At 50.3% G+C, this 18101-nt stretch overlaps 1 protein-coding gene across 3 annotated transcripts in view; it reads right to left on the minus strand.

Moving 5' to 3' along the window:
- Window positions 1–1083: 1083 nt before the first annotated feature.
- LOC116943623 (interleukin-31 receptor subunit alpha-like) overlaps window positions 1084–18101 on the minus strand; it is a 50551-nt gene continuing 33533 nt past the window's right edge. For 2 of the 3 annotated variants that reach the window (XM_032956645.2, XM_076066124.1), the window contains 5 exons: window positions 17560–17706; window positions 16837–16980; window positions 16163–16259; window positions 10611–10686; window positions 1084–9249 (listed from right to left, as the gene is read on the minus strand). In XM_032956645.2, the coding sequence (XP_032812536.2) occupies window positions 8479–9249; window positions 10611–10686; window positions 16163–16259; window positions 16837–16980; window positions 17560–17706 (1235 nt within the window). In that variant the 3' untranslated portion in view covers window positions 1084–8478. The remainder of the gene's footprint in view (window positions 9250–10610; window positions 10687–16162; window positions 16260–16836; window positions 16981–17559; window positions 17707–18101) is intronic. The other variant, XM_032956654.2, reaches the window with a different exon arrangement.

The raw sequence follows: 18101 nt of genomic DNA on the forward strand, positions 1-18101 counted from the left end.
GTGACCAGGACTTTACGTGAAGGAATGACACAAATGCACACCACGTTTTCTCATTGAAAATAGGTGAGTTTCAAAATATCACTGTCCTGGTCACAAAAGCAAAGTTTGTGGGGAATAAAAATAGCCATTTTCTGTACTTTTGAGGCATAAGCAATTGGAAAATAACACTTACTACCCAAGAACAAAATTAAATATTTTTTTGTTACACAGTTGAACTTCTTTCTGATTTAGAACCGGTCGCGGTTGGTTCTCGAGTGTGGTCGAGCCAACCTTGGGAAGGGTGCGGCCCGCTTTTGGCCGGGCCCACGCCAGAACCGGTGGCGAGGTCACGGGGGATTGCTTCCGTAATCTTTTTTACTATTAATTTTTTTTTTTACCAGGTAAGGCCCACTGATCTATAGAGCTATTTTTCAGAAGTGACCTGGCTATCACCAATGATAGCGCGAATGAAGTGGCTTATGTGTAAATGTATGGCAGCCAAATAATATCACAGCCTTCTGATTGTTGCTCACCCACCCGGCCAAAATAACGCAATTAAAGGCTTCCCCGCTCCTTATGGGGGTTTAACCATAATTCACCTTGATAGTGTGAGTTGAAGTGGGAGGTAACATTGATTCAGATAACACTCGCCACTGTTTGCCTCGGCTGGGAATTGAACTCGTATTGCTGGGTGTGTAGAGGAGTGTGCTGAATTCACTACCCGCTGCGCCAACGGTCCACATTTCTCAGAATTTATCAAATGTCTAAAATGTATTCCAGATTTGCAGCTTTCGTGACTGCAATAACTGTACAGTTATTTTGCTGTGCCCCTTTTTTACACCTGCTGAAGGAAGCTTGTATTGCCTCCGAAACGTCGTGATTTAATTTAGTTGTTTTTCATTTATTTTATTTTTTACCTACGTGACTACCGAAAAAAACAAAGAGTATGTCTAAAATGTATTTCTGATCTATTATATTTTCAACGATGAATCACATTTCAACATTCTGGTCCTTCCAGAACATCATTAGAATTGACATCGGTCACTCACGGCCTGCTGTGTATCTTATTGAGTACGACTACTGAAAAAGAGACATACACATGCATGGCAAGTGGCTATATATTTGGCAAAATACACGTATACAGGAAGAAGCTAAACCGTACACGATCTCGTTGGAATACATCTGCTGTAATCTATGCCACATGCGCACACAAGAGACGTTAAATCTACAGGACATGAGAAGACTCCCATGGGGGTGGGGTTGGCAGGTGCGGTTTCTCCGGGCGCTCCTTCAGTTCCCTCTCGCATTCAGGGCCATAGAGCTCGGGCAATTGTTGGCAGCCAGCTGCCTTCCGCGTTCGTCTGTTGTTTTCCGCGCGCTACGAATCACTCGCGGTCTCTTTTTGAGAGCGAAGGAACCATGCACAAGCTGCATATTCCAAATGATTATTACTATCGCAACATATCACTATCCACCACAAAGCCCATGCCGAGAGCTTAGCCGAGCTACAAATACCGTGGTTCCCATGGGACTGTCAACCACCCGAGCTGCCCCAAGTTGGTCTTAAATCTCCCAGAACTCAAACTTGAAGGACAGCACGAGTTTTTTTTTATATATATAAATGGCGTTTCCATGATCTGCCGGGTTACTCGAGTCGAGTAAGATCTGCCAGCAGATCTGTCTCAGAGAGAGGTCGGAGTCAAAGGTCAAAATCACTTTTGCTGAACTTCACTCATTAATTCCTCCCCCCATGGGGCATGGGGCCATCCATAAATGACGTCACGCGATTTTGCACTATTTTTCACCCCCCCCTCTTCGTCACACGGCGTCACAAAAAGTCAGGCTCCCCCTCAAATATGACGTCACAAAGCTCTGTCCCCCCCCCCCCCCCCAAAATAAAACATGCTTCAAATCGTTTTAAACTATTGTCATTGTAGTGCGTATTTAATGTGGCGCTGCACTCTGATGTTGTAGGAGAAAACGTTTATTAAAAAGTCTATTTAATTAAGTAGAACGTGTTGTCTATATTAAAAGTTGCGCATTTTGCTGTGACGTCACATTTCTCAGACCCCCCCCCCTCGTCACAAATGTCTGACCCCCCCCCCCCAGATGCGTGACGTCATTTATGGACGGCCCCTTTCTGCCTCTTCCCCTCGCACTGCTGCGTTTTGGAGTTCTCTCCCATTGCCTTACCCCCCCCCACCAAACTCTGTTGGTAATAACCTTACTCAATGCAACAAACGCGTTACACTCTATTACAATTGTGGTAACGGTACCGTTTGTTGCCGGTATATGTTACATTTTGGGGCCCTATGCTCAGCAACTCTGTTACAGAAACAAATGCATCAAATCGGCCGTGAAATGTCGTCGTTGGTACAACATTTTGATCGCAACACATTTGGGCGAAGTATTTCCTCTCCGCTCGCATTGCGACGATGTGAGGAGGGAAGTCAGCCCCAGCCTGTCGGGCGAGACCAGCCGCCCGTAACATTCGTGGCGCGCAGCCCGAATTCAAGGGCAAACTCGAGCTCGCAGTCACTCACGAGACGGCAAACTCATTGTCTAAGTCGAGTTTGTGTGGCTCACTGAGGAGTTGTCTAAGTCGAGTTGTGTGGCTCACTGAGACCCATTCTATCAGAACCCTTGACAGGAGATGTCTAAGTCGAGTTTGTGTGGCTCACTGAGACCCATTCTATCAGAACCCTTGACAGACGTTGTCTAAGTCGAGTTTGTGTGGCTCACTGAGACCCATTCTATCAGAACCCTTGACAGGAGTTGTCTAAGTCGAGTTTGTGTGGCTCACTGAGACCCATTCTATCAGAAGCCTTGACAGGAGTTGTGTAAGTCGAGTTTGTGTGGCTCACTGAGACCCATTCTATCGGAACTCTTGACAGGAGTTGTGTAAGTCGAGTTTGTGTGGCTCACTGAGACCCATTCTATCAGAACCCTTGACAGGAGTTGTCTAAGTCGAGTTTGTGTGGCTCACTGAGGAGTTGTCTAAGTCGAGTTTGTGTGGCTCACTGAGACCCATTCTATCAGAACCCTCACAGGAGATGTCCCCGCTCTGGAATGCTTGGCCGATGCTTCACACAGTAGCGAGTGCTCTCCCTCTCTCTCTCCCTCTACACGCGGGTTGTTTGCAGCGGGAGGAAACCGGTGAGCCCGGAGAAAACCCCACCTTGCACACCGAGGGGGCAACACTCAAAAATCTGCCACACAAATTGGTCCGTACAGCATATACAACCTACTTTCTACACTGTTGAGACATTTCGGTACGGCTGCATGCGTGTGTCCGTGTGTATACCACTTATTTTAGATTTAAGATTACTATATGTTGAATGTATGCACCGTCCTGCCAAAGTAAATTGCTTGTCTGTGCGAACTTTCATGGCGAATAAAACCCTTTCTGATTCTGATCTCCGGCATCTGTGTGTATGCGTCTTTTTGATATTTGTCTCTGTGTGCTTCTAAGCTTGTTTTCCCTCTACATTTGAGCTTCGATTTCTGCTTGTGTCTTGCTAGCTGTGTGCATATGTCCGTGTGCTTTTACGTGTGTGACTATTTATTATGTGAATGTGTGCCTGTGTTTCTGTGTACATCTTTGTGTGTAAAGTTGCTTCTGCATGTATGTCTTTGCGTATGTGTGAGCTTCTGTGTATCGCCATGTGTATGAATGTGTGTGAAAGTGGCTTTGCATGTGTCTTTGTGTGCCTGAGTGCGCATTAATGTGTCTCTGTGTGAATCTGTCTCTCTATGCATGTGTAGGTGAATGTCTTGTGTTTCTGTGTATTATTCTTCGTGTCCGTAAGCTTCTACGCATGCAAACTCAAATGAACACCGACACGTGGTGCTTACAGAGCCAGACTGACCCATTAGCTCACAGAATATTTCCGCTGATCGGTCCGTCTCACAAAAATCAACTTCCGAGGTTACAACAAAGCAGCGTCAGAACATTAAAGGCCCAATCAACATTAAACCGACAGTCCTTACCACAATCAGAAGAAAAGCATTTAACGTTGCGGTCAAGAGCGCTCCAGTGACATCACTGCAGCGACGAATTGAAACGTAGGTAGCGAGACTTTGGTTTGCTCGCTTTAACAGACACTGCTGCATATTAGCCTGGAATGCCCATCAGCTGATGGACGAACACACATTTATGTGTGGCGACACCGAAAGGAGCATCTGCTTAAATAGACTTCAGTGATGTAATTGTGGCGACTGGGCTTTCGAGGCCACGGCGGGATTTCTCCTGTTGTGTGTACACCCTAGACACGTGGTGTAGTACCAGCCCTAGTGGGGGCTTGGGTGAGCGCTGGTTCAGCGCGGTGGCTCCCGTTGAGAGAGCGAGGGAGCGTCAGCCAGCTGGGGTTACGTTGGGGGCATGATACTCTGGCTGACCTGGGGACACGTGACCGGATGATACTGGAGGGGGGCCACCGGGGGAGGGGGCCAATGGGTGGTCACGTGGTCCAAGAAGAACTCTCGAGAGCCTTCGGGCAAGGGCGAGGGAGATCGAAGTGGGCGGGGCAAGAGGCGGAGCCAGCCCCGACCCGGCCCGATATAAGGGGGGGGGAGCCCTTTGAGGGGCTCGGGGTTCTTACTGTTGGAGAGGCAGGCGATCCACGTCAAGCTTGCAGAAGCCTCCAGCCACGCGGTCCGGGACCCAGCTTGTGGTCTGGACCGGGATAGTGGAACCGCGTCTAGTTCCGCCGTAGCGCGGTTAGTTGGGTGGTCACCAGCCGAGAGTGTGTTGTGTTAACAGCCTGGAGTATGTGGTGCAAATAGTTTAATAAAACGTGCTGCTCCCAAGACGTCTGTGACTCAGTTGGACTCACTACATAATTAAATCGCTCCTGACCGTAAATGTCATTCACCTAATCGAATTTTGATCCAAATCGTTGTTGCGGCCATTGGTGAGGTTGGCGTTGCCATCTCGGATAGACCGAGACGCACAGCCCCTCAGTCCACGGCTACCGGACCTGCATCGCTTGAGAAGCGCCGATCTCCGAGATGAGGGTTCGGGTTTCTTCCTTACCCTACCGTGCGCCGTTGGGTGTCACGTCTCACTTTTCGCTCCACACTCCAACCGGGAGGGGGGAGCTTCTTTCAAGAACTCAAATTTTCTAAACTTCAGAAAAGACGGCGAACAGCACGCAGCCCCAACCCGAGAACGCGTCGGGGAGAGCAACGCAGCAGAACGGCGACAACCGACACAGTAGCTGAAGGTGTCTGTGGGTAAAAAAAAAAAACCTCTTAACGCCACGAGCAGACACATTATTCGGTGATTACTTCGTCGGCAGTGGTGGTGCACAAGCACAAATAACAACACAACAAAAAAACTCAACGCATTTGTCAATAACAATGTGGCCTTTAGAAAGGAAAAGTATATACATTGAGGGAAAAAAAGTATTTGATCCCCTGCTGATTTTGTACGTTTGTCCACTGACAAAGAAATAATCACTTTATAATTTTATTGGTAGGTTTATTTGAACAGTGAGAGACAGAATAACAACAACAAAATCCAGATAAACGCATGTCAAAAATGTTATAAATTGATTTGCATTTTAATGAGGGAAATAAGTATTTGACCCCCTCTCAATCAGAAAGATTTCTGGCTCCCAGGTGTATTTTATACAGATAACGAGCTGAAATTAGGAGCACACTCTTAAAGGGAGTGCTCCTAATCTCAGCTTGTTACCTGTATAAAAGACACCTGTCCACAGAAGCGATCAATCAATCAGATTCCAAACTCTCCACCATGGCCAAGACTAAAGAGCTCTCCAAGGATGTCAGGGACAAGATTGTAGACCTACACAAGGCTGGAATGGGCTACAAGACCATTGCAAAGCAGCTTGGTGAGAAGGTGACAACAGTTGGTGCGATTATTTGCAAATGGAACACAAAAGAACTGTCAATCTCCCTCGGCCTGGGGCTCCATGCAAGATCTCACCTCGTGGAGTTGCAATTCTCATGAGAACAGTGAGGAATCAGTCCAGAACTACACGGGAGGATCTTATCAATGATCTCAAGGCAGCTGGGACCATAGTCACCAAGAAAACAATTGGTAATACACTACGCCGTGAAGGACTGAAATCCTGCAGCGCCCACAAGGTCCCCCTGCTCAAGAAAGCACATATACATGCCCGTCTGAAGTTTGCCAATGAACATCTGAATGATTCAGAGGACAACTGGGTGAAAGTGTTGTGGTCAGATGAGACCAAAATGGAGCTCTTTGGCATCAACTCAACTCGCCGTGTTTGGAGGAGGAGGAATGCTGCCTATGACCCCAAGGACACCATCCCCACCGTCACGCATGGAGGTGAAAACATTATGCTTTGGGGGTGTTTTTCTGCTAAGGGGACAGGACAACTTCACCGCATCAAAGGGGCGATAGACGGGGCCATGTACCGTCAAATCTTGGGTGAGAACCTTCTTCCCTCAGCCAGGGCATTGAAAATGGGTCGTGGATCGGTATTCCAGCATGACAATGCCCCAAAACACACGGCCAAGGCAACAAAGGAGTGGCTCAAGAAGAAGCACATTAAGGTCCTGGAGTGGCCTAGCCAGTCTCCAGACCTTAATCCCATAGAAAATCTGTGGAGGAAGCTGAAGGTTCGAGTTGCCAAACGTCTGCCTCGAAACCTTAATGACTTGGAGAAGATCTGCAAAGAGGAGTGGGACAAAATCCCTCCTGAGATGTGTGCAAACCTGGTGGCCAACTACAAGAAACGTCTGACCTCTGTGATTGCCAACAAGGGTTTTGCCACGAAGTACTAAGTCATGTTTTTTAGAGGGGTGAAATACTTATTTCCCTCATTAAAATGCAAATCAATTTATAACATTTTTGACATGCGTTTATCTGGATTTTGTTGTTGTTATTCTGTCTCTTACTGTTCAAATAAACCTACTATTAAAATTATAGACTGATAATTTCTTTGTCAGTGGGCAAACGTACAAAATCAGTAGGGGATCAAATACTTTTTTCCCTCACTGTAATTGGTGACTTTTCATGCAATGGGCCTTCTTCTGGGCTCTCTATGTGCTGTGAAGAAGGGCCTTTGCTTGAAACGTCGCCTATTATATCCTCTTTCTTTTTAAGTCATGGTTATTGATGGGTGTTGAGTTTTTTTATTTGCACATGTAGATAAATATATTGTTTCATTTCTCTACAGATGGTCATGAAATTAATTCAATAAAAAATATATTTTATTTGCCTAAGAGAAGGCCACTTTCTGGACAATGAGATTCCGTGGGTTATAATTTCTAAGGCACCCCTCAATTTTAACCTGGAATGATTCAATCGTCTTACTTCACAACGCATCACCATCTTTAAAGGTGCTCTATCAATTAGAAACCACTTCCCCGGATCCTGAGACAAGATTCTTTCACATTACATATTAAATGTTTACAAAATATGCACGCTCACGCTGCTAGCTGCCAGCAAAAAAAAACACTTAAAAACATAATCAATGGTCCAGTGTAAGGGTCATCGGAGCCTCGTTCATGGCCCGCTAACCCGGGCCCGGCTCCAGCTCCTCCAGTAGGCCTGTTGTGTGAGCCACATCGTGATAGACCGCTGAGGAGACTACACGTGGGTGGGGGACCACAGTACACGTGGGTGGGGGACCACAGTACACGTGGGTGGGGGGGCCACAGTACACATGGGTGGGGGGGCCACAGTACACGTGGGTGGGGGACCACAGTACACGTGGGTGGGGACCACAGTACACGTGGGTGGGGGACAACAGTACATGTGGGTGGGGGACTACAGTACACGTGGGTGGGGGGGCCAAAGTACACGTGGGTGTGGGGGGGGGAATTACACGTGGGTGGGGACGGAAGTACATGGGTGGGGGGCCAAAGGGACATGTGGAAGTGAAGGTTCCACCCCAGCATCCCACTATACAAAAACAACTATTTTATACACCATGTAAAGCCAACTGAGCTTTCAGCCCTTTTTCAGAGGCGACCTGACCACACGTGATAGCTCATTGAAGTGACTTATGTGGGAATTTATAGTTGCAGCCAAACGATCTAAAAACATTTCTGGAACGTTTGCTAGACTGGCTTGGACTCGGGATTATCTGTTTAAGGCACGGCCACTCGAGTACAAGGTATGCCCATTCATAAGTCGTTTAATTATTATTCCGTATATTCCTATAATCCTATGAAGACAAAATATGTCAAATGAGGACAAAGTGAGGTGAGATCTAAGTGGTGTACCAAAATAATTTCTGGAATAGCATCACGGATTGAAATGACACTGCCATCCCACTGTTCACACATCCGTCAAGTGGAACACGACCCGCACCTGAAAGGATCCCAGAAGTAGTTCCATGAGATCCACTTCCACGGGTTGATCTCTAACACGGGTGGGTTGCACTCCCCTATGGGAGCTGCGAACGGATTCTCTGTCTCATGGAATGGCACCGACAGCACCATCGGAATAGAGTGGGACAAGAACTGTTGCTGGGGAATACGAGGGGGGGGGTGAGGAACTCACTGGGGCATGTAACCAGGGTCCTTGACCGACTGCGGCAGGTAGCTCATCACCATGCCGGGCTCGGTGGGACTCTCTGCCGTGTCCGGGTCGAGCAGCAACACTTTTTCCATATCCACAAACAGTTCCACATGCCTCATGTCTCGACGACCTCCACCGCCACCACCGCTGCCACCACCACCGCTGCCACCGCCGCCAAAAACATTGTCACCATCATTGCCATTACCAGAAACACCAACTCCACCGTTACCAACACAACCATCACCGCCGCCACTAAAAATGCCCCTTCTACCATAGCCGGCCCCAACATCGACATTGCCACCACCACTGCCGCCAAATTCGTTTTCTCGTTGTTGGCTGCCACCGGGCCTCGGTTGGTCACATGCAGCCGGCCATTGCCCGTCACCCCCCATGAGGTTTTCGTAAGAGGGAGCGACGGTGTTGATGTAGCGCCGCACTGACTGCGGCGGTGGTGGTAGCGGCAGAATCGGTGCTGCCGGTGCGAGAGGTGTCGATTTGGCGCCGTGGTCAACGAGGGATATGGACGAGTACGGTTCATCGTCGCCACTGCCCCTGCCTCTGCCGCCGCCGCTGCTACCGCCGTTGCTGTTGCTGTGAGGTGTGGGGAGGGAGGTCTGCTCAGGGGGACACTTCTCTCTGGGCTCCTCAAAGTTCAGAGGAAACTCCTCTTCCGTCTGAATGATGTTCGGTTCGGCATCACAGATCCAGGAATTCTGGCTCACAGGGCTGATGGGCTCTGAGCTCGCCTGCTGATGGGGGAGGAATGGGGGAGGAATGGGGGGCAGAGGACATTTTCAAGACAATTTCCCGCTCAAATTAACATTTAGTCTGTGGTCATCTCTTGTTATGTATATACTGTACATGGTTAGCTGTGAAGTCACTTGCCATGACATCAAAACGTGTTTTAAAAATTTCCAGAAACTTGTTCAGAACAGAAATGTGTTAAACAGATCTAGGTCAGACACTACCGTGGTGTCTGTGAAGAAACAGATTTGCATTATTCACACAAACAGGTGAATAATGAACTTGTTACGCATATATTTTAATATTATGCTGAAAACTTGGACAGATTTAACTCAACTTTAAACTATCCTCGACAGATAATTATCTGTCATGCTAAAACATGTGTGGCAGTAATGGCAATGAAGAACAAGCCAATATGTTTCACACGTCATTGGCTGTAAAACAAAACTTTATTTTAGAAACAGGTAGTCCATTAGTTTGATTGCCAAAGTAACACTTAAGTCCATCGACCATTGGGCCTTCTGAACCAAAGGTTTACAGTAACATTAGTTCAAAGTAGCAACCTTGCGATAAACTTTTTGTTGTTGTTTGCGCTTTTTGTTTTGGTTCCATTTCTTAATTAGTTTATTTGTTATGAGACCTCCTTTGCCAGTAACAAGATATAGGAATAGGTTTTACCCTTTTAACTGGCACAAAAAAAAAACTGACACCTTGGCATCTTCTGGTCCAACACCAATGGAGACTAGGCTCTAAAAAAAGCCATCTCGGGTGTGGACCAATTAAATTCAAGGACAGTGCATATTATTATCAGAGTTGTCTTTTTTGTTTGCATTTTGACTGTTTGTGTTGTGGTTATTGCAAACATGATGCCTTGAATAAAGGTGTCAGTTTTTTTTTGTGCCAGTTAAAAGGGTAAAACCTATTCCTAAAGTTTATTCGTTTTAGATTTTGCTTGGTAATAGAGTTTCCATTCGCTTGATAGTGGCTGTATATAGGATACGGTCCTTATATATATAATTACTGTACAGCGTTATGGGATGCTATTAGCATGAATGATGCTACATAAAATTACGTATTATTAACCTGTGAGATTTTTTTATGACGTTCCTGAGTCTCAGTTCAGCCACAATCTTGCTTTTATTCGTCGTCTAATCTGGGTCGAGAAGGCAAATAAAAGCCTACGACAATTTCCTAAAGTTACACCCAGGAGAAATTGTCGTGGGGCCGGAAGAACGGTGCCAGGGACGTGGGCCTCGTGCCCAACGTCCCGAGCGGCCCCTCGTGCTTTCTTCGCTCCAGCGTAAACGAGAGCACAACGCGCGGATTCCCCACGAATGGCGTTGTGCGGAAGGGAGATCTTGGGTACCTTGTTGAAGACCAGGCCTTTGAGGGCCTTGCTTTCTTTGGGCGACGCGACATTAGGCCAACATAGCTCCTTGAACCTGACACGATGAGAGTTAAAGGGCCATGTGTTAGGGCGAGCTGTGAGAGATAGATCTAGATCTGGATCTTGTGCGAGTGTGAGAGCATGAGACTGGATAGGAGATGTACTGTATTTTAAGTTTACCGTTAAGAATAAACGTTAGTGTTAGGGTTTGGATTAAGAGCAAGGATATCGTTCGGGCTGAGCATTAGCATCCAGTTTTTCCTTCCACATTTAGAAACATGTGTTTAGAGTACTTGACTGCTATAAATTTGCACGTGATAATCCACTTAATTGGGCTATCATTTGTGGCCAGGTCACTTCTAAAAAACAGCTATATAGCTCAGTGTGTCTTACCTGGTAAAATAACAAGTAGTTTTAGTTTAGTTTAACACGTAGGCTTTCGCCTAAAAACCTCTATTATTATTATTACTATCCATAGGAGGTTTTTGACTGTCTACTGATGATGCCAGTTGTAATTACCGGCGAAACGTCGTACTCAAATTGTAAATATTGTGGATTTCCTCACCAACACACCGGTGTGCATGTTCTGTTTACGTGACAAACCTTACTAATTGGCTGTGTCAGGTGGTGGTGGGTTCAATGACACATTTATATTTACGTGATCTAACCCAAAAACCTCTATTATGGCGTTTTAGTTTAGTTTAACTAGGGTCAGGGCAAGGGTCATGGCTATGGTGAGTACTATAGGATCAGGGCAAGGGTCATGGCTAGGGTGAGTACTATAGGGTCAGGGCAAGGGTCATGGCTAGGGTGAGTGCTATAGGATCAGGGTGAGGGTCATGGCTAGGGTGAGTGCTATAGGGTCAGGGTGAGGGTCATGGCTAGGGTGAGTGCTATAGGGTCAGGGTGAGGGTCATGGCTAGGGTGAGTGCTATAGGGTAACGGTGAGGGTCATGGCTAGGGTGAGTGCTATAGGGTCAGGGTGAGGGTCATGGCTAGGGTGAGTGCTATAGGGTCAGGGTGAGGGTCATGGCTAGGTGGGTGAGGGTCATGGCTATGGTGAGTGCTATAGGGTCAGGGTGAGGGTCATGGCTAGGGTGAGTGCTATAGGGTCAGGGTGAGGGTCATGGCTAGGGTGAGTGCTATAGGGTAACGGTGAGGGTCATGGCTAGGGTGAGTGCTATAGGGTCAGGGTGAGGGTCATGGCTAGGGTGAGTGCTATAGGGTCAGGGTGAGGGTCATGGCTAGGTGGGTGAGGGTCATGGCTATGGTGAGTGCTATAGGGTCAGGGTGAGGGTCATGGCTAGGGTGAGTGCTATAGGGTCAGGGTGAGGGTCATGGCTAGGGTGAGTGCTATAGGGTCAGGGTGAGGGTCATGGCTAGGGTGAGTGCTATAGGGTCAGGGTGAGGGTCATGGCTAGGGTGAGTGCTATAGGGTCAGGGTGAGGGTCATGGCTAGGGTGAGTGCTATAGGGTCAGGGTGAGGGTCATGGCTAGGGTGAGTGCTATAGGGTCAGGGTGAGGGTCATGGCTAGGTGGGTGAGGGTCATGGCTATGGTGAGTGCTATAGGGTCAGGGTGAGGGTCATGGCTAGGGTGAGTGCTATAGGGTCAGGGTGAGGGTCATGGCTAGGGTGAGTGCTATAGGGTCAGGGTGAGGGTCATGGCTAGGGTGAGTGCTATAGGGTCAGGGTGAGGGTCATGGCTAGGGTGAGTGCTATAGGGTCAGGGTGAGGGTCATGGCTAGGGTGAGTGCTATAGGGTCAGGGTGAGGGTCATGGCTAGGGTGAGTGCTATAGGGTCAGGGTGAGGGTCATGGCTAGGGTGAGTGCTATAGGGTCAGGGTGAGGGTCATGGCTAGGTGGGTGAGGGTCATGGCTATGGTGAGTGCTATAGGGTCAGGGTGAGGGTCATGGCTAGGGTGAGTGCTATAGGGTCAGTGTGAGGGTCATGGCTAGGGTGAGTGCTATAGGGTCAGGGTGAGGGTCATGGCTAGGGTGAGTGCTATAGGGTCAGGGTGAGGGTCATGGCTAGGGTGAGGGCTATAGGGTCAGGGTGAGGGTCATGGCTAGGGTGAGTGCTATAGGGTCAAGGTGAGGGTCATGGCTAGGGTGAGTGCTATAGGGTCAGGGTGAGGGTCATGGCTAGGGTGAGTGCTATAGGGTCAGGGTGAGGGTCATGGCTATGCTATAGGGTCAGGGTGAGGGTCATGGCTAGGGTGAGTGCTATAGGGTCAGGGTGAGGGTCATGGCTAGGGTGAGTGCTATAGGGTCAGGGTGAGGGTCATGGCTAGGGTGAGTGCTATAGGGTCAGGGTGAGGGTCATGGCTAGGGTGAGTGCTATAGGGTCAGGGTGAGGGTCATGGCTAGGGTGAGTGCTATAGGGTCAGGGTGAGGGTCATGGCTAGGGTGAGTGCTATAGGGTCAGGGTGAGGGGTCATGGCTAGGGTGAGTGCTATAGGGTCAGGGTGAGGGTCATGGCTAGGGTGAGTGCTATAGGGTCAGGGTGAGGGTCATGGCTAGGGTGAGTGCTATAGGGTCAGGGTCATGGCTAGGGTGAGTGCTATAGGGTCAGGGTGAGGGTCATGGCTAGGGTGAGTGCCATAGGGTCAGGGTGAGGGTCATGGCTAGGGTGAGTGCCATAGGGTCAGGGTGAGGGTCATGGCTAGGGTGAGTGCTATAGGGTCAGGGTGAGGGTCATGGCTAGTGTGAGTGCTATAGGGTCAGGGTGAGGGTCATGGCTAGGGTGAGTGCTATAGGGTCAGGGTGAGGGTCATGGCTAGGGTGAGTGCTATAGGGTCAGGGTGAGGGTCATGGCTAGGGTGAGTGCTATAGGGTCAGGGTGAGGGTCATGGCTAGGGTGAGTGCTATAAGATCAGGGTGAGGGTCATGGCTATGGTGAGTGCTATAGGGTCAGGGTGAGGGTCATGGCTAGGGTGAGTGCTATAGGGTCAGGGTGAGGGTCATGGCTAGGGTGAGTGCTATAGGGTCAGGGTGAGGGTCATGGCTAGGGTGAGTGCTATAGGGTCAGGGTGAGGGTCATGGCTAGGGTGAGTGCTATAGGGTCAGGGTGAGGGTCATGGCTAGGGTGAGTGCTATAGGGTCAGGGTGAGGGTCATGGCTAGGGTGAGTGCTATAGGGTCAGGGTGAGGGTCATGGCTAGGTGGGTGAGGGTCATGGCTATGGTGAGTGCTATAGGGTCAGGGTGAGGGTCATGGCTAGGGTGAGTGCTATAGGGTCAGTGTGAGGGTCATGGCTAGGGTGAGTGCTATAGGGTCAGGGTGAGGGTCATGGCTAGGGTGAGTGCTATAGGGTCAGGGTGAGGGTCATGGCTAGGGTGAGGGCTATAGGGTCAGGGTGAGGGTCATGGCTAGGGTGAGTGCTATAGGGTCAAGGTGAGGGTCATGGCTAGGGTGAGTGCTATAGGGTCAGGGTGAGGGTCATGGCTAGGGTGAGTGCTATAGGGTCAGGGTGAGGGTCATGGCTATGCTATAGGGTCAGGGTGAGGGTCATGGCTAGGGTGAGTGCTATAGGGTCAGGGTGAGGGTCATGGCTAGGGTGAGTGCTATAGGGTCAGGGTGAGGGTCATGGCTAGGGTGAGTGCTATAAGATCAGGGTGAGGGTCATGGCTATGGTGAGTGCTATAGGGTCAGGGTGAGGGTCATGGCTAGGGTGAGTGCTATAGGGTCAGGGTGAGGGTCATGGCTAGGGTGAGTGCTATAGGGTCAGGGTGAGGGTCATGGCTAGGGTGAGTGCTATAGGGTCAGGGTGAGGGGTCATGGCTAGGGTGAGTGCTATAGGGTCAGGGTGAGGGTCATGGCTAGGGTGAGTGCTATAGGGTCAGGGTGAGGGTCATGGCTAGGGTGAGTGCTATAGGGTCAGGGTCATGGCTAGGGTGAGTGCTATAGGGTCAGGGTGAGGGTCATGGCTAGGGTGAGTGCCATAGGGTCAGGGTGAGGGTCATGGCTAGGGTGAGTGCCATAGGGTCAGGGTGAGGGTCATGGCTAGGGTGAGTGCTATAGGGTCAGGGTGAGGGTCATGGCTAGTGTGAGTGCTATAGGGTCAGGGTGAGGGTCATGGCTAGGGTGAGTGCTATAGGGTCAGGGTGAGGGTCATGGCTAGGGTGAGTGCTATAGGGTCAGGGTGAGGGTCATGGCTAGGGTGAGTGCTATAGGGTCAGGGTGAGGGTCATGGCTAGGGTGAGTGCTATAAGATCAGGGTGAGGGTCATGGCTATGGTGAGTGCTATAGGGTCAGGGTGAGGGTCATGGCTAGGGTGAGTGCTATAGGGTCAGGGTGAGGGTCATGGCTAGGGTGAGTGCTATAGGGTCAGGGTGAGGGTCATGGCTAGGGTGAGTGCTATAGGGTCAGGGTGAGGGTCATGGCTAGGGTGAGTGCTATAGGGTCAGGGTGAGGGTCATGGCTAGGGTGAGTGCTATAGGGTCAGGGTCATGGCTAGGGTGAGTGCTATAGGGTCAGGGTGAGGGTCATGGCTAGGGTGAGTGCCATAGGGTCAGGGTGAGGGTCATGGCTAGGGTGAGTGCCATAGGGTCAGGGTGAGGGTCATGGCTAGGGTGAGTGCTATAGGGTCAGGGTGAGGGTCATGGCTAGTGTGAGTGCTATAGGGTCAGGGTGAGGGTCATGGCTAGGGTGAGTGCTATAGGGTCAGGGTGAGGGTCATGGCTAGGGTGAGTGCTATAGGGTCAGGGTGAGGGTCATGGCTAGGGTGAGTGCTATAGGGTCAGGGTGAGGGTCATGGCTAGGGTGAGTGCTATAAGATCAGGGTGAGGGTCATGGCTATGGTGAGTGCTATAGGGTCAGGGTGAGGGTCATGGCTAGGGTGAGTGCTATAGGGTCAGGGTGAGGGTCATGGCTAGGGTGAGTGCTATAGGGTCAGGGTGAGGGTCATGGCTAGGGTGAGTGCTATAGGGTCAGGGTGAGGGTCATGGCTAGGGTGAGTGCCATAGGGTCAGGGTGAGGGTCATGGCTAGGGTGAGTGCTATAGGGTCAGGGTGAGGGTCATGGCTATGGTGAGTGCTATAGGGTCAGGGTGAGGGTCATGGCTAGGGTGAGTGCTATAGGGTCAGGGTGAGGGTCATGGCTAGGGTGAGTGCTATAGGGTCAGGGTGAGGGTCATGGCTATGGTGAGTGCTATAGGGTCAGGGTGAGGGTCATGGCTAGGGTGAGTGCTATAGGGTCAGAGTGAGGGTCATGGCTAGTGTGAGTGCTATAGGGTCAGAGTGAGGGTCATGGCTAGTGTGAGTGCTATAGGGTCAGGGTGAGGGTCATGGCTAGGGTGAGTGCTATAGGGTCAGGGTGAGGGTCATGGCTAGGGTGAGTGCTATAGGGTCAGGGTGAGGGTCATGGCTAGGGTGAGTGCTATAGGGTCAGGGTGAGGGTCATGGCTAGGGTGAGTGCTATAGGGTCAGGGTGAGGGTCATGGCTAGTGTGAGTGCTATAGGGTCAGGGTGAGGGTCATGGCTAGTGTGAGTGCTATAGGGTCAGGGTGAGGGTCATGGTAGTTGGGGTCGCACCTGCCCTGAACTTTGCCCCACACCAGCATGATGACCACGAGGAAGAAGAGGCCCAGGAGACTTGCGATCACCACGATGGCCTCCAGCTCCCCTACATCTGCGCAGGTCGGGAATAATCACGGAGTGGAGTCAACACGGGGGATGCTGACGATGTGCGTGTGTGTGTGTACGCGAGTCTCATTGTACGCCAGAGTGCAGACGTTTACCCGGTGTATGTATGTGTGCACGTATGTGTGTGTATGAGTGTATGGCATTCATAGGTGCTGGCTAGCAGTTAAGGCTATATGGGGGTTCTTTGCCTTTATGTATGTGTATGTGAGAGTATTGAAGGTGTACTCCGTGTATCTATGTGTGTACTTGTATACGTGTATATATGCGAATCTCACCGTATGCGAGTGCTGAAGGTGTACCCGGTGTGTGTGCATATTTATGCGTGTGTGTGTTTGCGAGTCTCACCGTATGCGAGTGTGCTGAAGGTGTACCCGGTGTGTGTGTGTGTATGTATGCGTGTGTGTGTTTGCGAGTCTCACCGTATGCGAGTGTGCTGAAGGTGTACCCGGTGTGTGTGTGTATGTATGCGTGTGTGTGTTTGCGAGTCTCACCGTATGCGAGTGTGCTGAAGGTGTACCCGGTGTGTGTGTGTATGTATGCGTGTGTGTGTTTGCGAGTCTCACCGTATGCGAGTGTGCTGAAGGTGTACTCAGTGCTGGGTGGCCCCCGCCCAGCGCCGTTGCGTGCCCACACGCTCACCGTGTACTTGGAACTCGGCGTGAGATTCGGCAGCATTACCATGCTCTCATTCCCACTCACATTCAGCGCTGAGCACACGCACACAAAAACAAAGATCCCCATATAGCCTTAATAGACTGTTGGGGCAAGTGCTCTTAGCGTGGCACCTATGAAGGCGGGCAGTCAGCACCACGCCTGGCCGCAATTGTTTCCCCAGTGGCGATGTTTACACACCGCACCAAGTAGTCATTTGAGACTGAGTCAACCTGGGGGAGGCCCAGGACCGGTTCAGGTAATCGTCACTGGTGGTGGCCGTGAGTGGGCATCAAGTAAAGGCTGGTGTGTAAAGGGTTGAGGGTTAGGGGCTAGGTTTGGGGGTTGGGGTTTGGGGTTGAGGCTGGTGTTGAGCGTTAGGGGTTAGCGTTGAGGGTTAGGGGTCCCAATTGATGCTCGTGTGTTGAGGGTTAGAGGTCAGAGTTGAGGCTGGAGTGTTGAGGGTTACGGGTCAGAGTTGAAGCTGATATGTTGAGGGTTACGGGTCAGAGTTGAAGCTGATATGTTGAGGGTTACGGGTCAGCGTTGAGGCTGATGTGTTGAGGGTTAGGGGTCAGAGTTGAGGCTGGAGTGTTGAGGGTTGAGGCTGCCGTGTGAAGCTGCCTGGGTCGTACTCGTAAACTTGTTGCTGGCGCTACGGACGTTGATGCTGTAGTCGAGGAGAATCCCTCGCTGGTCCGCAAGCTGAAGTGGTTTCCACGACACCATGGCTGAGGTCTTCCCTTCACGCACGTATATCTCACCCGGGCCAGCAGACGGGGCTGACACACCCACGACACAGCATTAACACAGCACTGACGCAGCCCTGAATCAACATTAGCACAGGACTGACTCAGCACTGACACATTCACGATGCAGCACTGACAACACCGCCATTAACTCGACGCTGGCACAGCGTGAACACAACCATTTAAATTAACCGTGAACCTCACCTCATTGTAAGGCCACCACATTTCTGGTAAGCGCAGCCACTGCGAGTGGCCACCTCAATTGGTGATCTCGGTCTCGCCCGATCCTCTGCCAACTCCACCCACCCAGGGGTGGAGCCAGGGGGGGTGACAGGGGTGACATTCCTCGTATAAGTGTACGACACTCGGTCTGGCGGACTCCGTGCAACTGCATTGTCAGAGTGTGTCGCCAACCGATGGCGTCCAGT

This window comes from Petromyzon marinus, chromosome 1, assembly GCF_048934315.1.
Source record: "Petromyzon marinus isolate PM22_M1 ecotype Great Lakes invasive population chromosome 1, UKy_Petmar_22M1.pri1.0, whole genome shotgun sequence".
Lineage (NCBI taxonomy): Eukaryota > Metazoa > Chordata > Hyperoartia > Petromyzontiformes > Petromyzontidae > Petromyzon > Petromyzon marinus.